The following is a 24,170-nucleotide window of genomic DNA, read 5'->3' as shown; positions in this document are numbered from 1 at the left end:
TAAAAAAGGCTTTGAGTGGCAGAAAAAAAGGCTTTAAAAAGGCTTGACGTGGCAGAAGAAAGGCTTTAAAAAAGGCTTTGCCTGTCTAAGAAAAGACTAAAAATTTGCGTGGTAGAAAAAGGCTTTAAAAAAGGCTTTGGCATGGCTGAACAGAAGCTTTGCGTGACCGAAAAAAGGCTTTAAAAAAGGCTTTTGCATGGCAATGACGCTTTGAGAAGAGGTTCGACGGACCTACAAATGAAAACTTATGAAAATGTTATATTATTGTGAATAAAACTGTGAAGGTTCATGTGTACTGCGAGTAACTTATAGGCTTCATAAGAATGTGAACAGACCTATATAATGAATACCACACCAACATAATATTGACTCTGAGAAAAGATTGTTTTCCAATAATCATAACTTGATTTAAAATATGCAAAAATATGTAAATAAGAACGAATAATCATACTTGAATCATGCCTCTCCGTTGAGAATGCTAGAAATAGATGACAACTATGAACAATTTATATGAAACATCTGAAAGACTAAAGAGGACTTTGACGTTGCAGAAAGGAAAGTATTCCATCATATAAAAACTTCTGTTTGATAAAATATGTTTCCCAATGTGAAAATTACTTTCATTGTCCAAAAATGATATGTTTTATAAAAAAAAAGACTTAGAAATAAAACTCCAGTTATATATAAAGAATGGTTAGTCTTGGTGTAAAAGAACGGGTTTCATGTAAAAGAATTTGTAATTTTATATCTGAGAAGTTTTAGCATAAATATTGACGTTTTGAGGAAGAAAAAGCTTTGACACGAGTTCGCGAACTTTCACTTACGTATGAATAATCTTGTCACTGACGTTTTTGTACAAACATAAGGAATTTCGGGGAAATTAAAGTTTCGAAATGATAAAAAGGAAAAAGAAATCTGATTTGAAGGTAAGGACTCTATTTAAGGACGGGAACTTATGTTACATGAATAAGGATTTTCGATGTAAGAATAAGGGTTTGCCATAAGAAAAGGAACTGTTAGCATCAGAGAATTGTTCACATAAAACGAAGACTCTCGGTGTGGGAATAACCGCGTTTGGCTTCAGATGGAAAAGATTTGATATAAGAGTAACGACTTTCGTCGATTCAAGAATGAGAAGTTTTCATACAAGAATAAGGAGTTCATAGCCTGAGCTGTTCAGTGGGTATCTCCGTGGGTCAAAAGGGCATGGATCGTATTCTCCCACTCGAGAGGTCTTCGGTTCTGAGCGGCCTTGAATGTTTAGCCTCCATATGGAGTTTTGTTTGTTTACGTTGGTTCTGTTGGTACGCCTGGCTTTTGGTCTGTATAGATGTCATGTTAGTCATCTCCTTTCGCTACTATATTATTGCCTGTTATGGTAATACAACCGTGATTATCTATTCTATTATATGAGTGCATGCAATATTAGATTTATTCAGATCAATATTTCTGACATTGGCCTATAGCACACACACACACACACGCATATTTATATATATATATATATATATATATATATATATATATATATATATATATATATGTATATATATATATATATATATATATATATATATATGATATATATAATATTATGTATGTATGCATGTATGTATATATATATATATATATATATATATATATATATATTATATATGTGTGTGTGTGTGTGTGTGTGTGTGTGTGTGTGTGTGTGTGTATATATATATATATATATATATATATATATATATATATACATATATATATATATGTATATATGTATATATATATGTGTGTGTGTGTATGTTTGTATATATTTATATATATATATATATATATATATATATATATATATATATATATATATTTTTTTTTATTCATCTATTTTTAAAATATTTCCGTTAGAATTGATTCATGTAGCAAATTGTTTTCCTTTTTTTATTACGATCGTTTTCATATTGATTCAAATATTCGCTTATCACGTTATCATTATTCATAAATTTATCATGGTGTATATATATTTATTTTTGTGTCGTGTAATGGCTGATGCTTTTATTCCGAATGACGTATTGCTGTGGTAATGACCGTGCCAAATGCATAATTTATTTGGATAATTTCTTTTTTTTTTTGGTGATTAGCTTATTCGTCGATCATTTGCATTTAGAGTTGCATTTTCGTTCATGCCTCGTTCATCACCTCCAGTTGCGTCAGCAATATGTTGAGAGAGAGAGAGAGAGTATGAAAAAATTCCCTGCCTTGAAATAATTCTAACCGTTCTTAAATTCAAGTCTTTCTTAAATTCAACTTTCTTAAATGCAAACCATTCTTAATTCAAGCCTTCCTTAATTTCAAACCTTTCTTATTTTAAGCCTTTCTTAAATTCAAACCTTTCTTAAATTCAAAACTTTTTTTAAATTCAAGACTCTTACATTCAAGCCTTTCTTATATTCAAACCTTTCTTAAATTCAAGAATTTCTTAAATTCAAGAATTTCTTAAATTCAGACCTTTTTTAAATGAAAACCTCCTAAATTCAAACCTTTTTAAGTTAAATTCAAGCCTTTCTTAAATTCAAAACTATCTTAAAAGCCAGCCTTTCTTATATTCAAACCTTTCTTTAATTCAAGCCTTTCTTAAATTCAAACTTTTCTTAAAATCAATCCTTTCCCAAATTCAAACTTTTCTTTGAAATGTTTGAATATGGGAAAGTCAATAGTCGCGCAAACATGCATGCATTCGTGTTTCAGTTGTTACTGAAGCTTGCACTAATTATAATGTGTTGTTGCATAGCTTTAATTTCAGTTTTATCAGCTTATTAGTTATAACTCAGTGTTGCAGCGAGTATGTTACATATACATCACATCATACACATATATATAGTATAAGTAAGACATATATATATATATATATATATATATATATATATATATATATATATATATATATATATATATATATATATAGTGTGCATTTACATAAATGGAATTGAGTTTATTCATGAAATTCGATTTAATTTCACAGATAACGATTTACAAATCAATTATGAATGTGGCTGTCTTTATTTCAGTTTATATATTCTACTTATGTGATATTATCATTATTATTTTTATTATTATTATTGAGAATTATTAGCGACAGTAGTGTTAGAAATATATTTTCTGTGCACGTTAAAAATGACTAGGAGAGACTTTCGGATACTGCTCCGTATCCCTCTTCAGTCCCACTGAGGCAGGACTAAAGAGGAATACGGAGCAGTATTCAGAAAGTTCTTCTATTCATTTTTAACCTTATGTATGTATATATATTATATATATATATATATATTATATGTATATATATATATATATATATATATATATATATATATATATATATTTATTTATTTATAAGGTTAAAAATGAATAGAAGAACTTTCGGATAACTGCGCCAGTATTCCATCTTTAGTCCTGCCTCAGCAGTGTTATATAGATATTATTATATAGTCTATGAATGAGTAGTATATATATATATATATAGTATTATTATATATACTATTATATTATATATAATATAATATGTAATATATATATAATATAATAATATATATATGTATTATTATTTATCTATCTATGTAATACTATATATATATCAGATGCATAATCTATAGTATCATATATCTATATATATATTCATATCATATATATATATTTATAATATATAATATATATATATGTGTGTGTGTATGTATATATATATATATATATATATATATATATATATATATATATATATATTATATATATATATATATATATAAAACACTACTGTGACTTTTAATTGTCAATATTATAGCCTCGTTACAGGAGCTCCTTTGTTCATTATTATTATTATTATTATTGCTGTTGTTAGTCTTGTTCTTGCTGCAAAGTTTTTGTAGATCTCTCTGGCTAAAAGCCGCAGTGCCGTAGTAAGCATGAATGCTTCTACCAGAAGCCTCCATGAAACTGAACCTTACCTATCCTATGTACATAATTAGTTTGGTGTAGGTATGCACTCAACTCCAGGTCTTTGCACCTTCCCCAAGAACTCCACGTAGAACTCTCTGCGTAATTAACCCGGCAAAAATGCACAGTCGGCCAAGGATCTTCCAGCAATTTCATTTTTTATTTTCTGTAAAAGAAAGCTAATGAGAATGCTATTTGTCTGTCCATCCGCACTTTTTCTGTCCTCCCTCAGATTTAAAAACTATTAAGTTTAAAAGGATGAAAATTGTTATGTTGATCATCCATCCTTCAATCATTAAGCATACCAAGGAGCCCTCTACCCTCAGTAGTTTTTATTTTATTTTAAGGTTAAAGTTAGCCATGATCGTGCGTCTGGCTGTGGCTGAAAGTTTCATGGGCCGCAGGTGTGAGTATCTAGGCCGTGGCTGAGAGGTTCATACAGCATTATACGCTGTACAGAAAACTCGATTACAATTTTTACTTGTATTATTATCATGGCGTATGTGTGTGCAACTTGCGTGGAATTCCTACTATCTGATTTTCTGTGATCGTTTTTCCTGAAGGTTTCTGCACAAATTGAAGCCCTTTGCATCTTCCCGGTTACTTGGAGGAACTTCAAATCCTCCAGTTGAACGCATTCTATTTGGCGTAGGTATGTTCTCTACCTTAGTACCTCTAGAGCTTTTTAAAATACCACTGAAAAACGACCGTCCAAATCCCTTTGGCGTAAGTATGCGGCCAAGCCAGAGTCCTCTGTATACTTCTCCAATAACTTTCCTCTACCTCTGACCATCCGTATATATAGTATGTACTCAGTATGGCGAAAATATGCTCTCAACCTAAAGCCTTCAGGAAAAATCCGATCATCAGTTTTTACGGCCTCTATGAGGCGTAGGTATACGCTCAACTTTGAGCCTTGTAAACCTTTCGAGGAACAGCCATGAAACTCAGATTGTATGTTTTTGTGTAGGCATGTGCTCAGCTTCACAAACCTCTCTGGTATTGTTTAAACGAGATGTTTTCGGTCTAGGAGATAGCCCTCATAATTTTATGAGACCTTTATTTATACAACAATGGGTTGCTTCTTTCACTTATGAGAGAGAGAGAGAGAGAGAGAGAGAGAGAGAGAGAGAGAGAGAGAGAGAGAGAGAGAGAGATTATTCAGGTCTAAGTTGATTGAGAAAAGAGAGAGAGGTGGATATATAATATAGGGAAAAATGAATCTTTAATCCAAATGTGTGTATTCCACACCTGAGAATTAAACTTTGTTCACTACTCTCATTTATGTGCTTGTCTTTACTCTATCAAAGTATGCAACCTTCTACGTCTTGCAAGTTTCTTGTACACGCATCACATTCTCTCTCTCTCTCTCTCTCTCTCTCTCTCTCTCTCTCTCTCTCTCTCTCTCTCTCTCTCTCGGGCGCCAAATATCAAAACAGAATTGGCATCAGTATTCAGAAAATCTCGCCTACAAAGGCTATTTTCATCCAATCCCAACTTTCCTTTTGTGTTCAGGCGCGATGATGCTGGCATCTAAAAATACATTTATGAAAAAAGAAGATATTAACAGAAAATATGAAAGGGAGGAAATAAGAAGAAAATCACTGAGTGACGTAGAGGCTTTAGATATAATATTCTGTGACTTTTGCAATCCTCGCGCGAGAGAAGCTTTCATCAACGGACCTGTAATAGCCAAGGCCGCAAACTGCTCGCCACATACCAGGTCAAACCTGCGAAAACACCTGTGGTAAAACGATCCCCTATCCTGGGTTACCTGCGGGTTTTGACACCTGCAATCACTCGGGGTTCATGCTGTGTCTTTGCCACGTCCAAATCCATTTCAATTTTCCCCCAAAAAAGGATTTGTATGGTCCGATTTAACGTCAGTTATGGCACAGGGTGAGGGCATGGTTGGAGAGAGAAAGAGCGAGAGAGGGAGGGTGTGTTTGTCTGTGTGTGTGTGTGTGTGAGAGAGAGAGAGAGAGAGAGAGAGAGAGAGAGAGAGAGCCAGGGAGGGTGAGGGTCGGTCACTCAGTATCTTGGGTGCTGTGGTAAAGCCAGGACGTACAGCCTCCGCCTTCTCTCGGTTCTCACTGACGACTCAGGTGAGAGATGCTCAGATACTGCGGTTTGAACATCGTCCTTCTCGTCTTCTTCATCTTTTGGACGAGAAGGCTGATCTCATGAATAGCCTGTTGAAATAATGATTGCGCTTCTCAGGAGGATTAGTCAACAGTGATTTTGTTGGGATATCTTCATTCCTAGATTCCTCATAGCCACTCTTTCTTTCCTCGATTATTAAAAAGCGTCTTCACTCCCTCTTGTTTCAGATGTGCTTGTGAGGATAAGGATAAAGACTCTGATAAGGTGAACGGAAGGAAATTTTACTGAATAATAGTTACGGAAAATAAACAGTCGGGGAACAGGAGTTTAAATGTGAAGTGTAGCCTGTACTCGAGTTCCGGTGCCACATCATGGTGGTCAATCAGAGCAGTGCCAGAATGGATAACCTAACAGCAGAACAGGGCAGTAGTAGTAGTAAAGAGCGGGTGGACGGCAATAATAATGATAACAATGACCCGAATAACAATGACGCAGCCAGTGGAACAGATAACAACAACAACAACAACAGCGAAGACAGCAACAGTTGTCAAAGTGTCAGCAACGCCATTACCGTCTCGGCAAATGTCAAATACCAGCTCCGTCCCAGGTCACTCCAGGCGAGACGATTCTGCGATAGCGACTGGTCTATTCAGGACACCATCATAAGACACAAACCCCGCCCACCGCCTCTGTCACGCTACAGAAGGAAAACCGCAAACGCCCGGGAGCGACACCGCATGCGACAGATCAACACCGCCTTCGAGAGCCTCAGGGGAGTCCTTCCGTCCTGGGTGTGCAGTCGAAGAGCAGCCTCTGACCTGACCAAAATCACCACCCTCAGGTTAGCCTCCGCTTACATCCGCGCGCTGCAGGATATCCTGGAAGGAAACGCCGACGAAGAGACCTACCCCTGGGTCCTCGCCAACATCTTGGACGGGTCCTCCTCCAAGAAAGAAAATCCCAAACTGGAAAGCCCTCCGGAGGCCGCAATCAAAACTCAGTTGTCACCTCCTTACACTGCACAGGAGGGCGACCTCGTGTCTCTCCTTTGCAGTTCCTCAAGTGCTACAGTTCTCGAGGAGAACCTCGAGTTTCCATATTTGTCCTCGATGTCCGAGGGCGACGACATGAGCTTCTTCCTCGGGTGTGATTCTCCTCGGAGCTGGCAGACGCAACAGCAACACACGCCCCTCGTAACTTGATGTAGGCGACAATAGAAAAGAATTCTGTTATATTCATCATTTCTATTTATAGAATGTCATTTTATGTCACTTCTGGGAAAATATGCAATTCACGAGATCTTCTCAGATAAATGTCAAGACAATCTCTACCCATACAATGGAACATTCCATTCCGATGATGTCGAGAGAATTTGCTGTGTTGTGATTAATGTAGAAAACAGAATAATATTGGGCTAAGGTTGATAGGCAAATTTGGGTTTTGATATGGCGGATGTATTTCTTAAGTGTCTGAAATTTATGGCTATGAATTTTTATAGTAATTTCGTTTTTTAGGTGAATCTGTCAGTCATTCACTCAACCCCTGGAAAGTGTAGTTGGTTGGGTTTTTGTTAATCATTCACATCAAAAGCATTCTAGGCAGTGCTTGAAAAGCGCCTTATTTGCCTGTTGCTGGTGAGAAAATAGATATATAATTTACCTATAAAACTCACCAAAACTGCATTAAGATGATTTTCATGCATAGGAAACTAATATATATATTTTTGTAGAATATGATAATAGCAGTTCACCTGAACAACAGACATTCCTTACTAACGAGAGTACAAAAATTATATTATTTATTATTTAAATAGATTATAAGTCACAATTAGGCTTCTAATGAATAATATTAGCGAGATTTCGCCTTTCCAAACCAGAAATGACCAGAAAATAACTGCTCGTTGCCTGAACCTCCGATGCAAAATGAGATTACATAACATGGAGTATAGTAATTGTCAACTAAATCATTGAAAGTAATTAAGTGTTATTTTGTAATTAGGCAAATGTTATTTTATAATTGGTCGCCACCTGATTTATTAACTCGTTAGATCTTGCTTACTGCAGGGAATTATTAATGAAGTTGTGTAATTTATTAAAAAGAATTTGTGAAAAATTGGTAAAAAATTGATTGTTTATTAAAGTTATCGTTCAGCTATATTATTATTATTATTATTATTATTATTATTATTATTATTATTATTATTATTATTATTATTCTTTGCTGGAAGAAGACCTTCATTAATACAGGTTTTATTGAAAATAATGGCTTTTTCAGCCGCGTTTATTTTATATAGATGTTTCTCTGTTCATTTTTATTTGAAGTTTTAATACCCAATGTGAGTACAGAAGAAAAGTCAGTAATAAGAAGATTAGAGAACTTTTATACAAAATAAACGAGGCTGAAATAGCCATTATTTTAAATGAAACCTCTATTATTATCATTGTTATTTTTATTATCATTATTACGTATTTTAAGCTGACTACAGGGTCAGAAATATTAAAGCTCCAAATGTTAGCCTGATGAACTGGTCATTTTGTGTATTTTTCATTTTTGAATACTGATACACGAATTTCAGTTTTGCAGAAGGAACAAAAAAATGTGGTCAGGTGTAATTAACGACGTAATTAACAATAACATCTATCAGTCTAAATACAAAAAGAAAAATTCTTTCGCAGTCAAACCATTTAACACTCTCCTCTCCAAACTTTTTTTTAGTTTCTGTACGTTTAATACATAACATGATATATATTAGGCTAACCAGTTATGGAGGGAATTTTTACACCCAGTTCTAAGATGTTTTGTATAATCACTGATTTTAAGAGATAAACGGACGTATTCCTTGATATTTCTCATATCCATAATTTTCAAAGACTGAGAAAGACCGCAGTAAGCGGCATATATAGTATATATTATAATTCGGTGGTGTATTGTGCTAAGCCAATTGCACGAAGCCTCAGTTGACGGTGGCTGTCCGAAGCAATCTGATAGCCGAGCCAAAATGAACACAGACAAGCAAACAGAACACATGATAAGAAATTGTGAGTTTATTGCAACCTTTATTCTTAATCCCTTTGCCTTGGCTGTGGTATTGCCGAGCTAAGGATGTACATTATGATGTTACAATTGATTGTGTTTCCTTTTTTATAGATAAATGATAATAATATATAGGACTCTGCTGGTGAAAGTATACATGCTATAGCTTCCTTAACTTAAAAGATGGATCTGTTGTATTCTAGTCTTAAAAGTAGGAGTTAATTATGGTTATAAAGTCCTTTGATTTTATTGCGAGAGGACTTTTGTGATTCCATTGTACACATATGTGTATATATATATATATATATATATATATATATATATATATATATATATATATATATATATATATATATATATATATATATGTATATCTATATATAGCTAAATATATACATATGTACTATTATGTATCTACATACGTATTTGCATACAGTATACATCGTCTCCCGGATTTTGTCATAAGTCTTTCACATATTTTGCAAATTTTGATGAAGAATATTCAGTGCCTGTTTGGAAAGTGTAATGACAGACCGAGAGGGAGAAACTAAGAAACCACTCAAGGACAAAACATTTCGGTGCGCTCTAAACAATGAGCGCCAATGAACAATGATAGCAAACTGACAGGATACCATCGGTACTATGAAACGCGGAATGGCATTTCATTTCCCTTTCTTTTTCTACTTTTTTATAAAAATGTTTATAGCCGTCCAAGTTCTTACAGATAGATATTGAACTTCCGGATACGTAGTTAGTATTTTGTAATGTTCCACTGTGCCACAAAACATGTTCAGAACCAGATTTCCCGTGACTTCTAAGATGTGACACAAGAGTTGACTAGACCAAGTACTTGTGTTGTGAAACTTGTTGCACTTGACGTTATACACAAACATGCATTTGAACATATGTCCACTTTTTTGTACGAAAATATATATATATATACACTTCATACATGTCATCATCATTTCCCAAGGATTATTGAGTTAACTCTGCATTTCTAGAGGTCACGGGCATCTCGTTCTTTTACTATCTTAGAGATAACTGTAAAAAGTGATTAAAGATAGATAAGGGTGCGGGTTTTTACTGCCACGAGCATGAAGTAATTACTGCTGTAGATTTTTTTTTATCTCCCGTAGATGTAGTTAAATTGTAAGTGTATGTTAAAGAAATAATGATGTTTTAAGCTGTCCACGTGGTGAAGGTTTCATTTTTCAACTGTACTGGTAGAAGCGTTCCGGCCACTTTTGAGGCCCTCCGCTGTGCACACAGAGAGAAAGTTCACTGGCTTTTAGAAGACGTCGGACGGAAGAACATGCAGGTCCTATGAAGTTTTAATACACTTTCGTAACCGAGTATGTTCCTACAAGATAGACGCCATTATATTAATAGGCCCATGTGATAAGATCAGTTTATCTTTAAAGCTAAATTTTGCCTCATTTATGATGTAAGATTTCAAGCGGGATTTTCTTCAGCGAAGATTCTCGAATTAATTTTCGGATCAGATTTGAACAATAAGGGCCGCTCAATTATACATGCTATAACTTTGTGTTCAAAGAAATTATACATATTTGCTGATACGTTTGAAGTATTCAGAAGGCGCCATGAAGTATTGGAAAGGGCAGACGAGAATCTGAATGATTTACCAAAAGATTCACCAGAACATTCAGGGAGATTCAAGATGATATGGAAAGCTTATTCCCACCAGTCACCAGAACAACAACCAATCATTGATAATAAATTCAGTCTACTAAATTAACCCTTTTCAGTAAATAAAATCGAAAATCGAATATAGACGAGTGTGCTTCTGAGATCACATGCTTCTTCCTTCCCGTGACCTCGGGGCTACTGACCTGACCTCTCTGCCACAGCCGATAGATGTAACATCTAAAGCAATCCCGGTATTCATTTCTAGTCATAAGTTTGTGCCATGTGATGGAGTCGAATCTTTATACTTGTTTGGGTGATGATTATAATTGTCGTTTGGTTTTAGCATATGTGTATATATATATATATAAAGATATATATATAGTACATATATAATATACATATATAGATATATATATATATATATATATATATATATATAAATATATATATATATATATATATATATATATATATATATATATATATATATATATAGATATATAATATATATATTGAGAAAGAGTAGTGATCAGAGGTGATATGGAAATATAGTAAGTCAATGATGTATGGATTATCGACATTCCTTAAAATGATAATATTATAAAACAAATCTCAACTTTCTTTTTTTTTCTACTTTCGACTAATTATTCCCGATATCCTTTCCTCTTATTCTTTGTATGCATTGTAAAAAGGTTTTATTCTTGAGCTTGGAAGATACATTTTGTTTCCAAACTTTCTTCTTCTTCTTCTTCTTCTTCTTCTTCTTCTTCTTCTTCTTCTTCTTCAAAGTGAATCCTAACTGAAGGTATTCAATGCCGCATCCGTCCGTAATCGGCATTCTTTATCCCTCATTTTCAATTTTCCTTAAAACATTTGTGTCCTTAATGGCGGGGGGCGAATGGCTATATTTTCTCCCTCCCTTCGATTCTTTCGTAATTCCGTCGTCCTTTTATCACGTGGAGGGGATGCAAGTGTGAACGGTACATTAAGAAAATGACCCATGCATTAAAGGAGTGACCTCCCCACCTCCGGCCCTTGTATCTTTCACACCATCTCCGTTTTATTCCTTTCTTCCTTTTCCATCTCTTCATCTTCCTCCCTTCCTCGTTCCGCTGGTCCTGCACCTCTTCCATCTTCGCGTCTTTCTCTCCCTTTCACCCTTTTCAACTGTACGCCTTTTTATAGACCTGCGGTCTTATTTGTACCCTTTGCGTGGTGTATTCCTTCAGTAATCACATGCAAGTCTCTCTCTCTCTCTCTCTCTCTCTCTCTCTCTCTCTCTCTCTCTCTCTCTCCGAAAGCTATATTTTTTCATTGCTTATTCCAACACAACTTGCTAGAAATCCCGTTGTTGACTTAAATCCTTCACATTGGCCTCTATCTATTATTTTCCTTTTTTCAAAGAACCCACGATTTTCTCTTTAGGGGTCAATTTTCGTCATTTACTTCAGCATCTAAGACCTCCTGCGTCGTTTTTTTTATAATTTTTTTCCTCGCTTTTAGACGCTGAATCGTTGTGAAGAATTCTACTACTACTTTTTTTACATTTTTCTCCTCTCGTCTCTCTCCTCTTCTCCTCCAGCGTCCCACTACCTCCCGTCAACACCCTCTCTCTTTCACCACCCGGCTCCAAACTCTCTTCACTTTCCTTCTCTCTTCTCCCCCCTCTCTCTCTCGCTTCCTCTCTCTCTCTCTCTCTCTCTCTCTCTCTCTCTCTCTCTCTCTCTCTCTCTCTCTCTTCCTTTGCAGGAAGCTTTCCGATTTGTACTACCGAATATCCCTTTGAAATTGCCGTGTTCCTGTCATCTAGAGAGCGAACTAGATCACTCCAAATTTATTTTGTTGCATTTTGTTGCTATATGCATGACATGTTCGGCATATCTAATTATATATCTGAAAACATTAAATTAATTTGTTGTTTCTATCTTCCTTCTCCCGTTTGAAGATGAAAAACTCTCTCTCTCTCTCCTTCTCCCGTCTGAAGATGAAAAACTCTCTCTCTCTCTCTCTCTCTCTCTCTCTCTCTCTCTCTCTCACGTATTTTGCTAACTAACGCCTTCTTTTTTTATCATGCCTTCAGCGTAAACTATTAATTGTTTTATCCATTTCTGACTTCTTTTTTTTATTTCATTCCATTTTTGGATTTCTACTTTCTATGACCTCTATCAGTTGATAATCTTTGTTTTGCTATTAATTGCAACATTGCCTTCAACTTTTCTCCATTTTTTAAAAATTAATGTCACTTGTATCTGCTGGAATTAATTTCACGTGGAAATTCAGAATTCTTTCATTTTACGTCTTATGTGTAAATTTCAGACTTTCTATGCACCTTTCATCTCAGTTTCCAAAAATTATCCAAATTTTAGTTCATTTGATAATCTGTTATCTTAATTTTCATAATTAAAACATTTTCAGTCATCGAATAATGCCGCTTCTGATTATACACATTTATTTTTAAAATTATTATTTAGAGTATTAGACAAATGATCAAAATGCCCTTTCATTAGATAAATTTCCGTCGTATTTTATAAATTTCAAAAGTATTATGAAGTTAACAAAATTCTTCTTTGTAATATTGTTGTGCCATTGGCTTCGATATTTTCATTTGTCTTATATTATCTTATTCGCGTTATCCTACATCAATTTTGTTTATCGCTTGTTAAAGTTTTGGTCGTTGTTTGTTTTTATACTTGATATGAATTTAGCTTATTATCTATGTTGTTTCACAGTCAAGAGAGAGAGAGAGAGAGAGAGAGAGAGAGAGAGAGAGAGAGAGAGAGAGAGAGAGAGAGAGAGAGAGAGAGAGTGTTTCATTCAAGGTATGCATTGCTTTCACGTTGCACACTTTACGAAAGCGAAGGAAAAAAATAGTCGCCAAAAATAGAAGGCAAGTAAACGTATCCCACAAGTAAATAAAAGGAAAAGCAGCGAAAAGGGTCAGAGACATAAAGCGAAAGAAAAGCCCGACCGACATGCCAGAGGCGTGTCCCTCCCAAATCGCCATTTCCTTCGTCCATAAAAGGTTAAAATCCCTAGGTCAGGTCATGGAGCATTCCTTTCAGCCTCACGCTCTAATTTTATTTTTCGGCCAACAAGGAGACTGGCACTGATCTCTCCGTTTTATGGGTCGACGTATGGTGGCCTTAAATATTTGGCTCTCGGCTCTGTATCTTTTCCTTTCTTGTCACCGTGTGTGGGTATACATATACTTACATGCATGCGTGTATATATATATATATATATATATATATATATATATATATATATATATATTATATATATATATATATATATATATATAAGTGTGTGTGTGTGGGCATGGTGTATGTGTGTCTCTGTATGTGTGTATAATTGTACGTGGATACCGCTCCGATAATATTTACATGAAATGAAAGTCTAAGCTCTCTCACCTAAATGTTTGTCAGTCGCATTTGCGTCTTTATAATCTAACTTTCCTTTTGTTTGTTATCTCCCTCTACAGCATCACATATTTACTCCTCACGGTTCGCTATCCTCAATCCTGACTGGATCTGTGATTCTCTTACTGCTTCTGTTTTCCCTCTTTTAAAAGGTGGTTTAATAATAATTCTCCCTTGTCATTGCAAGGTTATGATATGGCCATCAAGTGACTTAGTTCGACGGCCTCAGAATACGTACACAAATAATTTTATATTTATTGTCGGTGTTCTTTCCTTCATCATTACTTTGAAAAAAAGAATTTCTTTGTTGGTCAATCTTCATATTTCAGTCTTTAGTTGAATTTATCAGTGAAATTTGGGAACATTATGATTATCTTTTTTTTTTTTAATTCTCTTCAAAAGGTTTATTCCAGTATGTTCGTTTATTCGGGCCAGTCCTCAAACTCTTACTTGGATTGCTCGAAGATTTGTATAATCATGTTCTTATTTTTTTTTTAGTCCTTCTTGTTTTGATAGATTTTCCTAATTTTCCCTTTTCTTGAACATATATCTCATTGACAATAATTACATCTTATACCTGCTTTCCTTAAACTTATTGATACTTTTAATAACTGTTATTAAAAAAAACGTTTTTTGTAACATACAATTTTTTTTAGGTTTATTTTCATCTCTTGTCTTAGATAAACCTTGTATTTTCTTTCCCTTTGAAAAAGTATATCCAGATAAAATTACTGATATGTAAGTTGATTTCTTAAGCTTATATAATTTTTTTTTCATTGTCCTATATTTCAGAGTAGATTCATTTGCCCTGCCCTGATATTGTTGTTATAAGGAATCATGTGCATATATATATATATATATATATATATATATATATATATATATATATATATATATATATATATATATATATTATTTGTATTCTGTGAAAACATGTATCCAGAAATAAATTACCTTTGTCTTAATCTTGATTTCTTTTTCTATGAAAACAAATATCTGAAACGTTTGCATTTATGTTATACTTTCAATATTATTTCTTGGTGGTCGTGAAACAGAAGTGTGCCTCTTGGCATCTTTCAAAATCTCGTCGCCAAATTTAGCACAGAGTTGATGCCCCACAAAAAAAAAAAAAAAAAAAAAAAAAAAAAAAAAAAAAAAAAAAAAAAAAAAAAAAAAAAAGTCAAAAAAAAAAAAAAAAAAAAAAAAAAAAAAAAAAAAAAAAAAAAAACAAAAAAAAAGTCAATTGTTTTTATTCATGTAACTGTAAAGTTTGAAGTCACCCACCCTCCATAGGTTGATGTAACTGAGGCTAGAGCAAACCCAACTTCAATTATTTCACCAATTTCGTCTTTTTGAAGCAAAGGGTGGCGGTAAGATGATGAAATATGTCGAGAGACTTTCTTTTCTGAACCGCCTTTATTTATCCAGTATAGAAGACAGCAAGCAGTATCTATCTATATGACTCGTTTTTGGATGTTTTATGTGAGTCTGATGTAAATAACTATAAATCCATATATGAAGATCGGATAGCGAATAAAGTCGTATGTGTTTTTACATCGTTGTGTTTCATTCACCTCTTTATGGCATCGGGTGTGCTTACATGTTAGTTTATATATATATATATTATATATATATATATATATATATATATATATATATATATATATTATATATAAATGTGGATATGCATATATAAATATACATGTATGTATGTTCGTATGTATGTATGTATGTATGTATGTATGCATACATGCATGGATGCATTTTTGGTTTCATCTTCACCATGGCTCATTGCTGCTGGCGGGTTTCAGTATTTATTTATTTATTTTTTTTTTTACTTTGCGAGATAAAGGTATTAACATCAAAGTCAACCTTACTCTCTTGTGTGGCATGGGTTAGTAAGCCCTATTGTGTCATAGCTTACAAAAGTGTCCCCCGATAAAGTTAAGAATCGACCTTACGAAACGTGAGGGTAAAGGAAAAGATTGAATGAAAAAAGCTTATTACTGTATTTGTGAGTGAAAGAGAGAGATTTGCAAAAAATGGTTCTGGCCAATAAAAGGGAAAAAATACGTTAATGGTTTGTGAGAGCCGTAGTAAGGTATAGTAATCTTGTATATTTAAAGAAAAATGATAAGATTTAACTTCATTAGTAGTTAAATGTACAGATGAAAACAGGGACAAAATCAGTCCGGAAAAGAAATAAAATCTGTTGCATAACTGGCATTGATAAAAGATTCTTCAAGTCAATAATACCTGAAACTGGAGAACCTATTTTTCCAGATTTTTATTTCCTTTCAAATAACAGAGATATGGGAAGACTTACCATGATGAATGTTATCTTAATTGCGTACACAAATATTCAAGAAGAACGAGATAATATGTACTTTTTTTGCTAAATCAATTTCGTTAGAATGAACATCCCGGTGAAAATCTATGAACATAGATAGTCGGTGCCGTACGGTAAAACTCAGAGGATAATTACAATGATACGGATATTCGAAGTTAACAGTACATTTGCAAAAACTCGTTAGGAAGTGAGTCAGAAAGTCAAGGTTGAGGAGTTGGCGAACTCTGACATAAGGAACATTACAACATTACATGGGAGTAGCAACACCCCTTCAAAATTACAGGACGGATTTTCAACCACTTGTCTGTGAAGAGAACGATGATGAAAAAGAAATCAAAGGAATAATACAGATCACCGGTTGGATCTCCAGAGATGAACGATATCCTTTCAATGCGGCGAAATGCAAGTCTAAATATTCACTGAGAACGTAAGGCACAGAAGACGAGGACGTCCTGGGACTAAAGTTCATGTTTTGGAAGGGCGTGGCCCCAAAATCAAAACAAGTGAGCTTTCATTTTCGGTGAAGGGTAAGGAATGATTGATCAGGATATATCAAACTGGCGTCACAGCAATGAAGACCATCGATAAAAAAAAAAAAAAAAAAAAAAGCTCGGTCAAGGCGCGACCGTAACAATATCCTGTTCAATTCGGATGCAGGTCAACGAACCTTGTGCGGCATTATTGCTCCCCATGTTCTTAATTAGGTTCAAAAGTGATAGTAAATGCTGCGTTCAGGTCTCATAAATCATTGCCTTTAAGTTTTTCTTACTTTTATGTGATTAATATATGCATATATGTATTGGTTGTCAAGTTATCTCTATTGTTATTCGTTTTTTATGTTCTTCTCCCCGTTTTCGTTTCTTCCACGTCTGGCTATTCTATTCTGTGAGAGCTTGTTTTGTAAGTTAATGGCCTTTTAGGCTTTCAGTATATGAAGAATTGCCCATCATGATAATAAAAGGAGAAGGTCGAAACAGTTGCTAGAGTGTAAAAGACAAAATACGAGACGTTCACAGCTGCTCAAGTAAAGCTCCTTTACTTTAAGAAGGTACAGACGGCCAACAAAAAAGAATTGGCGTAGTTTCTTAATTCATTGTTCGTTATGGAAATATTGCCATATGCAGGTGCCAGAATATTTACTTAACAATAAATAAAATTTCCTTTCAAAGGTGGGCTATAACTTGAAATAAAGACATTAGAACTGAGTAGACTTATTCAACGTATGAAAGATAATTATTTTGCAAAGTAAGGAAATATATACCGATGGGTCCACCGTCCACGATTTCTAATTTTATTTTCAACTCTAGCTTCGTAACAGCATTCCGAAGATTTGAAGTTGGCTTTGCTGCCGCTCGAGTCTTGACTCAACATATCGTACTGCACTGAAGTGTTGTCATTTCGTCTCTAGAGCCGATAAAATAATACATCAAGGCGTTAACATTCTTTGAAAACGATGTTTAGTTAAACTAATTTTGTCCTTTGATCAATAAAATAATTTGCATGACACGTTTAGTGGGCCTAAATTGGACTTCTGATTTTCCCACTGATAAGCCTAGGTCTATTTTCAGCAGCATACTCTCTCGGATACGTAATATTAATGAATATTTAAATCGACAATATATATATATATATATATATATATATATATATATATATATATATATATATATATATATATATAAATCTGCTTTATTTGACTATTCCCGTTATTCTTGTTTATTAGCCATGTTCGCCTTTCTTCTTATCCTTTTAATAATTGCTTAACATAATTAACTCAGACCTAGCTATTCAAAGTCAAAAAGCAATTATAAAAAATCAAACGATATAATTCTTTCTTATTTTTTATCGAATTCCTTGCATATCATCCTGTTTTCATTTGGACACCTTGGAAAGCTGTGGGAGTCAAAACTGACGAATACATTAAGAAAGGCTTACTTTCCTTAAAGCTTTCTTAGGATGATCTTTCTGTAGCTATTCATTTCTTTTAAATAGAAATTAATTCAAATTAGTTCACATGTAATAACTACTAGACCTACTTACATAAGCATATTATAAGCAGCTGAAAGAATAAGAAATAGGAAAGGTGACGTTCTCGTTTAAGTCTATTTCATGTTTTTTTTTTTTTTTTCTCATCAAGAAAAACCTACTGCTTTAATCAAGGGTTGCTCTTTGACGGCTACAGGGTGTAACACGAGGGTATGCACACATTTTGTGGAATGAAAGATAAAGTTTCTTTGAACAGAAAATGTTTTACAAACATGTATTTTAAGGCGTCCGTTGTCGGTGGCGGGGAATTTTAAAATAAACCGTTATCATTAGTGATGCTTTCACCGAGGTGGAGTTCGTAGTGAGAAGTCGGATCTAGTCGCTGAGATGTAGAAGAGAGCGGAGCGGAGGTGGCTTATAGGAGTGATGGAAGGATTAGGCCGATGTTAGTAAAGTATCTCCCAATAAAATGTATTCTTTAGGTTTTGAAGAAAAAAAATGCATGCATCATTGAAACCGTGTCCTCCCTATCCGTGGTAATCACTGGCCACCGATAAAAAAGAAAAAAGTAAGCCTAACTGAATCTCTCATCCATCAAAGATAAGTTTGCTTATTCATTAGACAACTATCAGACTTCAAGTGTAGATTTAAAAATCTCTTCCTCTCCATCTAAAGTATTCATCAGACACCAGTCATAAGCGTAAAGCTAGTTATGATCCCTGTTCAGCAATGTCGTGACGAGGCACTAGAATTCAGAGTTCACAATGAATGTTGCTCAGCAACATTTTGCACTACTGTATTGTCTTGCTCTCATGTGGTGCTTCGAGGTATTCCACCTCTAGGCCCATGTTCTAAACTTTGCCGTCCTTTAAACAATTTTATTCATCTATGTATGATTCTCTCCGGTTTATTAAGCTTTCTTGATATCTCTCCAACAGAAACTTGCACCGAATGCAGTGCAATAATTCTCTCGCTCATCGAAGATGTTTTTCTTAGACCGATAAATGACACATTGACATTAGATACCGCGTCACATAACATCAAAAGCAATAGAGTGAGGTCGCCTAGTTCACATTGTTAAGATATCGGTTTTTTTTTCTTTTTGTTTTTAATTTGATAGCATTTTGTGAGATTCCAATGTTTTCTGTAAAATTTAACAAATGGAATAGTTCAACTACCTTCAACTTAATATTGAAATGATAATTTAAGGACTATGTTTATGTGATACTACTAGTAATAGGTGTCTCCTATCTATTTGGTAATGCATATCTATGGTTGTGATATGACGTTTTTTATCACTTCGTTTCGTTCACGTCAATTTTGCTATATGGAAAATAGTTTTACACAATAACATAACATAATGTTCTAAAGATATCAGTGACTGTTTTTAATGTCATTACACATGATTTTCATCCATCTTTGAAAAGAAAAATAGATAAATAAGGCATGAATCGTGCGTCAGGCAGGTGACGAAAAATTATGAAACTCTGCCACGAGTTTTTTGGCCGACAGTACACGGATAAAGGAAGGACGCGAATTTTCCAGACGTGGAGTATGGACGGTATGAAAAAGTGATCAGACCAGTTAACTCTCGAACTCGCGATTTCTTCAAAATATTTGCGAAAATGCTCAGTCTCATTTGTATAGACCAACGAAGTGGCGACAGCCCACTGCCAAGATACAATCTACAGAATAAGAATCGAGTGCCGACAGAAATGAAGTGAAGCTAAGTTGAAAGAAAGAACTGGATCACTGCAAAGGCGTAAACCTTTGAGTCACCTCTGTCAAGGACGCTTAGTTTAGTGTTAAGAAGCATGGATTTTGGCACTCCCGCCTTTCTCTTAAGTGTCAGAAATCCAATGAGCGATTCTGATTGGGGAGGAGAAAACTACACCACAAGCAGACCTACTTTGTTGATCTTTTCCAGAGAAAAAGCAAAGCATCTGTATCCAAATGCCAAAAGAGTAGGACAGCTCAAAAGAGAAATGCTATAATTTATTAATGAGTGAACCATACAAGAAAACGAACAGTCAGCCTCATTTTCAAAGGCGAATTAATATGGTACCCCATGATAATTTTCCCATTTAGCAAAGGCACTGTGTTGCCTTTTCCATCGGCTTTTGAATAGGTTAATTTGCCGGGAGACTTGGGAAATGCTTCCAAATAATAGAAGATGAATTACCTATATTTGTCTCTCAGTAAAGTAGTTGAGTATATCTCAGTTTAACCAAACCACTGAACTGATTAACAGCTCTCTCTCAGGACTGGCCCAAAAGATTAGGCATTTTTACGTGGCTAGGAACCAATTGGTTACCTAGCAACGGGACCTACGGCTTATTGTGGGATCCGAGCAACATTATTTCGAGAAGTGAATTTTTAATAAGCAGAAACAAATTCCTCTGGTTCCACGTTGTAAGAGCGTGGAATCGAACTCGGAACTACCGAATCGGTAGGCAAGTGCGTAAACCCATTCGTCCAACGAGGAACTTCAGTAAAGCAGTACGAAGGTATTATGATGTAATATGCTAACCCGGGTTGAACTAAATACTGAAGAAGGTCAGTTATTTATTCTCGAGCGCGATTCTTCGGTGATGCCTTCACGGTTCACAGAACTAGAATAAGTTAGAAAGAAAGATTTTAAATACAATAAACATATGACAAGAATTTGTAAACAACGATATCATACACTAACAACCATTTTGCATTACTGTATTAGTCATTATACATATATACCCATCCTAACGACAGTTACGAAATGCGAACTCTGCTGTTATTATGAAAGTGACGTTTCAGTAAGAGTCGGAAAACTAGAACACCCGAGAGCGTAAAACATTTTATCGTATATCAAGAACTGGAAATCTCCTTGTCACCATTTAAAAGTTACAACTAGTACAGAACTATACACAAATTGAGGATTTCTAGTACAAGGCTATTAGGGGACTCCTTCAATGACACGGCGGTCACTGGACCAGGTAAAAGCCCAACTGACCATCGATGACCTTGCAGTTATGCGTCAGAAAATTAATCGACTGTGGAGGGTTGCAGCCATGGTACGGAAGGTCACTTGGCCAGCAACATCGTTTCTTACAAGTATTCTTGAGTGATGTCGCTGGCCAAGTACCCTTGCTGCATCCCTCCACAGTCGACTGATGTTCTGATACATAATGACTGCAAGGTCATCAATGGCCAATTGGGCTTTCACCAAACATCTGTAAGTCTTTCCCTTTCGGAAATCCTTCTAGTCATGTACTAGAAAACCTCATTTTGTGGGTAGGTCTGTATTAGTTGTATCTAATATATATATATATATATATATATATATATATATATATATATATATATATATATATATATTCATATATAATATATATACGAATATATATATTCATATATATATATATTATATATATATATATATACACCACATGCATACATACAACATAATATACATGCATACATACATACAACATAATATATATTTATATATATATAGTATATATATATATATATATGTGTGTGTGTGTGTGTTGTGTGTGTGTATGTATGTATGTATGTATATGTATGTATGTACCGCCGTGTGTATATGCGGACGTGGGCCCACGGATGCATGTGGATGGGTCCCTCAAAGCGAGAAGGAGTCTGCAGCAGAAAAAGCTACCCTTTGAAAGTAAAACCTGAATTTTCTTCACCACTGAATGAAACGAATATTCAAATCTCATTCTTACGGGAAACCCGGACACACCTTACCTCGAATGCATCTATTATTTGATCAGAAAGAATAGGTAGACAAAAAAGGGACTTATGCCTTTTTAAGAAGAGGGAAACATAAAACTATTATTATGTATAAGAATAGGCCGGTGTGAGATTACTATTAAGTCGGCCATAAATGTCTCCGACCCCATCCAGTTGCGTTCTCCCGTGCTGTAAATTCGCGCTGGATCGTGCTTCCTCCTCCTCCTCCTCCTCCTCCTCCTCCTCCTCCTCCTCCTCCTCCTCCTCTTCTTCTTCTTCTTCTTCTTCTGCACCTGTCACTGGAAAGCTGTTCCTTCTTTCCAGATCCACATCCTCCTGGAAAGGAAAAAAAAAGAGAAATAGAAAGACTGGCTCTTGTTCTTCCAGCTATTCCGGAGGAATTTTGTTGTTTTTTCGAGTTTTTTTTTTACCCCTTTCCTTTCTTCTTCTTCTTCTTCTTCTTCTTCTTCTTCTTCTTCTTCTTCTTCTTCTTCTTCCAGTTTTTACCTCCTTTTCTCCTCTTCTCCTCCAATTTCTAATTTTCCTCTGCTGTTTTAATGTATTTCTCTCCCCTCCCACATGTAATTCTTACAGCTTTCTTATCTTTTTCTTCTGGCATTCTTCCCACCCATCTCTTCTGTTTCTCAATATTTTTCTCTTCTTCCTCTACTCCTCTTCTTCTACTTCTTCCTTCGTCATTATCTCTATTAAATTTACTATATGTAAATTTTTTTGGTTGACTTTCCTATTATTTTATTGCACTTTTACTTCATTCATGTTTCGTTTTGTCTATTTGTTTATTTTTGTGCTTGTTGTTGTTTCACATGATTCCTGTTTGAGTGTCAACTGCACAACCGGTTTTCTCATCTCAACCATAATTTGATCTCATCAAATTTAAATTCATTAGTTTGCCCTTTCCGTTGGTTGAAAGCTCATGGCTTTTATCTCGTTTTCTGTTTCTATTTATTTATTTATTTATTCATGATTTTTTTTTTTGCTTGATTTGATGATTAGTAATTACCTCGTTTCATCTTGTTTTTGAGTTCTTCCCTCTTATCATGCTCTCCCTCTTCTTACTTCTTTTTCTCTTCCTCTTTCTCCTCTTTCTAAGTCTCCTTCACTTTAGTTCTGCTTCTGTCCTAGATTTTTTTTTTTTTTTTTTTGGGGGGGGGTGGGGGGGGGGGGGGGGGGGTGGGGGGGGGGGGGGTAGTTGGATTTTGTTGAGGTTAGTTTCCCATCCCATTTTGCTAGATTCTTCACCTCTTCCATCTTCCCATGACGTTCCATTTTCGACCACCTCCACACGTTCTACTTCTTTCTTCCTCCATCACCTTTATTGCTCAGTGAAACACCAATCACGATTTCCTTCCTAATATCCCCCCCCCTCCCTCCCCCCCTCCCCCCCTCCCCCCACCACCACACCTTCCTGCTCTTCGCAGGTAATTGGCAACCAGTCGCAGTCCCCCTTGTAAGTAACGCAGGCATTTTAAAAGCCCCACCTTTTGGGGATTTTGGCTATCCATGGCAGGGTGACATGAATCGGAAATTGAATGGCGGGTAATGCATACTCCCTCCTCCCCCTCCTCCCCTCTCCCCACTCCCATCTTCAATTCCCCCGCCCCCCACCCGCCTCCTCTTCTCGGCTCGTTCTCAAGCGAGGCCGCTTATGAAAAATCGTGACGCGGTGACCTGACCTTTGCGGAAGGAAGCTGACCTGTGATTTTTGCATGACTCTGGAATAAGAGAGCGGGGTGGGCGTCTTCTGGTTTGTCGCCCCTCTGGAAAAGCGGGTCCAGACAGATGTTTAGAAGTTATGACCGGCGTTTAACAGAATTCATGACTGAGGATGAAAGTGTGGTCGAGATAGAATATCGTTGTGCAATCAATGACGACCATATTTTATGTGAGAGAGCAATGCAGTTTTCAAGTTAGGCTTG

The 24,170-nt window shown here is 35.2% G+C and overlaps 1 protein-coding gene across 1 annotated transcript; it reads left to right on the top strand.

The window, feature by feature from the left end:
• Positions 1 to 5,973: 5,973 nt before the first annotated feature.
• LOC135213583 (neurogenin-1-like) lies at positions 5,974 to 9,383 on the top strand. The gene is made up of 2 exons (XM_064247582.1): positions 5,974 to 6,068; positions 6,294 to 9,383. Exon 2 carries the CDS (start codon positions 6,438 to 6,440, stop codon positions 7,266 to 7,268), a length of 831 nt encoding a protein of 276 aa, XP_064103652.1. The 5' UTR covers positions 5,974 to 6,068; positions 6,294 to 6,437; the 3' UTR covers positions 7,269 to 9,383.
• Positions 9,384 to 24,170: the final 14,787 nt, after the last annotated feature.

Source organism: Macrobrachium nipponense, chromosome 43 (genome assembly GCF_015104395.2).
Source record: "Macrobrachium nipponense isolate FS-2020 chromosome 43, ASM1510439v2, whole genome shotgun sequence".
Taxonomy (NCBI): Eukaryota; Metazoa; Arthropoda; class Malacostraca; order Decapoda; family Palaemonidae; genus Macrobrachium; species Macrobrachium nipponense.
Note: the sequence above shows the minus strand (reverse complement) of the source record. Positions and strands in the feature narration are given on the sequence as shown.